We start from the raw sequence: 3,468 nt of genomic DNA, 5'->3' as shown, positions 1-3,468 counted from the left end.
CTTTGGTGGCACAGAGGCGGCGGACGGCTCCCGGGTCCCTCCCTGGCCCCTCACTGCCCTTCACAAATCTGCTTTTGCGGAGGGTTCTGTGTTTTTCACTGCTGCCGTTCTGTTGTTTCAGACCGTTCTCCACCCTCTGTGTGTCCGATATCCCCCTTCCGCCAGGTACCGAAGGTGCTTCCTCACGGAGCTCATCAAACAGGTAGCACCCGCTGCCTGTGCTGCTCGCGGCTCTGTGTCCTGAAAACTTGAAACGTGCCAGTTTGTCATCGTGGGCCAAGCTGCATTTGTATTAACAAAAAATAGCGTTCGGGCAAAATATTGTGGTCAACAGTGTGTTACAATGTGACTTAATGTACGAGTGTTTCCTGTTGCATGACAGTCTGATACTGAAACCGCCCTGTTCTCTCACAGCATGAATCCACGGCAGCAGAACCCCTGGACGAGCTCTACGATACACTGGCAGATGTTCTAAACGAAGAAGAATCTACTCACTGTTACAAGAACTATTTCCTGGTAAGAAGTTTTAATCATCCGAGTTCAGCAATAATTTGCTTTAGAAGAAGCCCCCCAGGCAGGGGAGCGCTTCCTCCCTCTTCCCAGGTGCTCACAGGGGCTGTGACCTGTAAATGCCGTGGGTTGTTGCTCCAGCTCTCTCCCCTGTGTCCCCTCCAGCCTGCAGGGCAACCCGTTACGCTTTCCGAGAGCGTGGCCATCATCTCGGGGGGAACCACAGGGCTCGTCACGTGGGACGCTGCTCTTCACCTCGCGGAGTGGGCGATAGAGAACCCCGCGGTTTTCAGGAACAGGTAACAGCGGCGGCACGGGTGGAAAGGAGGGGAGAGGCTTTTTCATTAATACTGTGAGCGAGCCACACAACCACAATTAAATAACATACACTGTTCACTCTCAAAATAACCGGGATTATTACACCCCTTTGCTACTGGCTTACTGCTGCTCTTGCCTGTCTTCAACAGTCACACTTGAACCCAGGAGAGAACCTCGTAGTTCTTTCCAGACAGGTTTTAGGATCAAAACCATGACAATACACAGCCTGGCCTGCTCCGTGAAGGGCAGGTGAAGTTCAGCTACCACCCTGTCCAGCCAGTACCCGAACGGGTGCCGTTCGCTCCACCATGGGATGCCTCTTGCTCTGCTCCAGCCTAATCCCGTCCTCTTGACTCTGCAGCTGAGAGAACAGGCACTTGTGAGGAAAGCTGCAGCTGAACTAGTTAAAACACCTGCCTCACGAGGGAGGAACTGGGCTGCTGGGGGTCTCTTCCTCTCCACTGGCCATAAACAGAACTGGACAACCAGTTCAGACCGCGACAGCCACGCTGCACAAGTCTAAAACCAGGTGGGGACATATTTCAGCCCTGCGGTGGAAACACTTGGTACCAGATGCAAAAGCAGCGTTGCAAATCATTAATTTTTATGCATCTTCAGGGCTTACCAGCTCTCCCAGTTATCTGAGACAAAGGTTGGACTGTAGGTGGTTTACTCAAAAATTGCTGAGATAATCTGTAACTGATTTTTCTTTTCGGAATCTTCAGAGTGTTTTGATTTCCTAACTCAGTGTCGAGTCCTGCTAAGTTCTTCTGTCACTCTGTTGCCTCAGGACAGTCTTGGAACTGGGAAGTGGGATCGGCTTTGCTGGGATTGCAATCTGCAAAACCTGCGGTCCCAAGACATACATCTTTAGTGACTGCCACCCCTGCGTTCTCCAGCAGCTGACCAACAACATCTGCCTGAACGGCTTCGTCTGGGAGCCTGCAGCTCCTCGTCACAGCCAAAGGGAGCCCCTGGGCCAGGGGGCAGAAGCAGCAGATCACTGCGAACCGCAGCTGGTTGTTGCAGAGCTCGACTGGGGCTCGGTTACAGAAAACCAGCTGCTGGATCTTCAACCTGACGTCGTTGTGGCAGCAGGTACCTGGCACTCCTGGCCGTGCCTTGCTGGGGTGGGTGCGTGCTGCTGCGTGGGTACAGGCAGGTCAGAGAGGGGGGTGCGCAGTGCGAGGCTCGCTCAGCCCTGCTCCCGTTGCCGTATCGGGGAGCAGGACAGGTCTTCTCAGTTCATGTCACCACTCATGCCTTTTCCAGTTACAAGGCACTTGCCATAAAACTAAAAGCAAATTACTGTTCCCATATGCGTTTCTTCTAAATCCAGAAAAAGAAGATGACAAATCTGTCACTCTTACGAGCCTTGGCAGTGAGAACGGGGTCCCAGGTGGATTTTTTATTAACCTTTTGAGTAATAAACATTTATCTCATTTTTACAGCAGCGTTTAACACTATCTATTTATGGGCAAATATCTGTAAATCCATTACATGAGCTGAAAATGCACCTGCTTCAGAAAAAAAGCTCTCTAGAGAACCGACAGCAGGCACTGATAACTGTAGACAAAACAAACCACAAAGCTTCTTTGGAAGCTGCCTGTGAAAACCTGGAGTGAGTTATAAAATAAGTCTAATAATGGAAAATCTCACAACAGTAAAATTTCTTATCTGCAGCTACAGATTCGTACTCCCTGACTGGGGGCTTTGCACAGGCTTTGCAGTTACCCAGGAATTCAGGAAAAAAATGACAAAAATACTTCAGCAAAGGCATCATATGCTGCATTCAGTGCATGAACTGTGAGATGAAGTCACTGTATGTGTTACCTAATGCCAGTCAGTGTCCAGAGAAAGCCTGAAGCAGCCCGGTCCGGGCTTCTGAAGGCAACTCCGACCTGGCGGTGATTGATACTGATCTGCTGTTTGCTGTGACTAGTTCCTGAGGACCGAGCTGCACAGAATCGTTTGGTTCAAAGAGACCTTCCAGCCCCTTGAGTCCCCCCAGCACCGCCAGGTCCCCCCTGCCCCCTGTCCCTCAGCCCCACCTGCACACGGCTGGGAAACCCCTCCAGGGATGGGGACTCCACCACTGCCCTGGGCAGCCTCCATGTTTTGATCACTGCGGTTTCGTTCTGCTCGGGACAGCCACAGCAGACAGAACGAACGCGCCGTGTTCTCACTGTCTCCCTTAAGATGGGTCAAATGCAGCATCTGACAAGCCCTTTACGAAGAGGAGCAGTGATTTTTTCAGTGATTTTGGACTGATTAGTGATCAGGACAGCTTGACAGCGCACATTAAATAGAGGCATTTCCTAAGGTCTCCTCTTGGGAATTTTTAGCCCCTGAGTACATAAATCATACTCTGCTGCAAAGTGAATATTTTTATTCCGTAGTTTTCATTCTCCTCAATAAATATTGAATGTTTTCCTTGTTGTGCAGACGTGGTATATGATCCAGAGATCATTTCATCCCTGATTGGTGTGCTACAGAAGCTCCCCCCTTCCAGAACGGATGGAAAACCTCCTGAGGTCTTCATCGCTTCCACCATCCGCAACCTGGACACGTTTTGCCTGTTCCAGGCTGAACTTGGTAGGGGCTTTTTCATGCAGTGCATCAATAGTTTTGGCCTCTTTC

At 50.6% G+C, this 3,468-nt stretch overlaps 1 protein-coding gene across 1 annotated transcript in view; it reads left to right on the top strand.

The window, feature by feature from the left end:
• Positions 1-82: 82 nt before the first annotated feature.
• The window catches only part of LOC104501171 (protein FAM86A-like), a gene marked incomplete at its 5' end in the record, with an annotated part of 4,200 nt that continues 814 nt past the window's right edge, over positions 83-3,468 (top strand). The window contains 5 exons of the mRNA XM_010144934.1: positions 83-202; positions 415-516; positions 676-809; positions 1,619-1,926; positions 3,274-3,423. Of these exons, the coding sequence (XP_010143236.1) occupies positions 83-202; positions 415-516; positions 676-809; positions 1,619-1,926; positions 3,274-3,423 (814 nt within the window). The remainder of the gene's footprint in view (positions 203-414; positions 517-675; positions 810-1,618; positions 1,927-3,273; positions 3,424-3,468) is intronic.

This window comes from Buceros rhinoceros, unplaced genomic scaffold (genome assembly GCF_000710305.1).
Source record: "Buceros rhinoceros silvestris isolate BGI_N320 unplaced genomic scaffold, ASM71030v1 scaffold8731, whole genome shotgun sequence".
Lineage (NCBI taxonomy): Eukaryota > Metazoa > Chordata > Aves > Bucerotiformes > Bucerotidae > Buceros > Buceros rhinoceros.
This window is presented reverse-complemented; position numbering and strand designations above follow the sequence as displayed.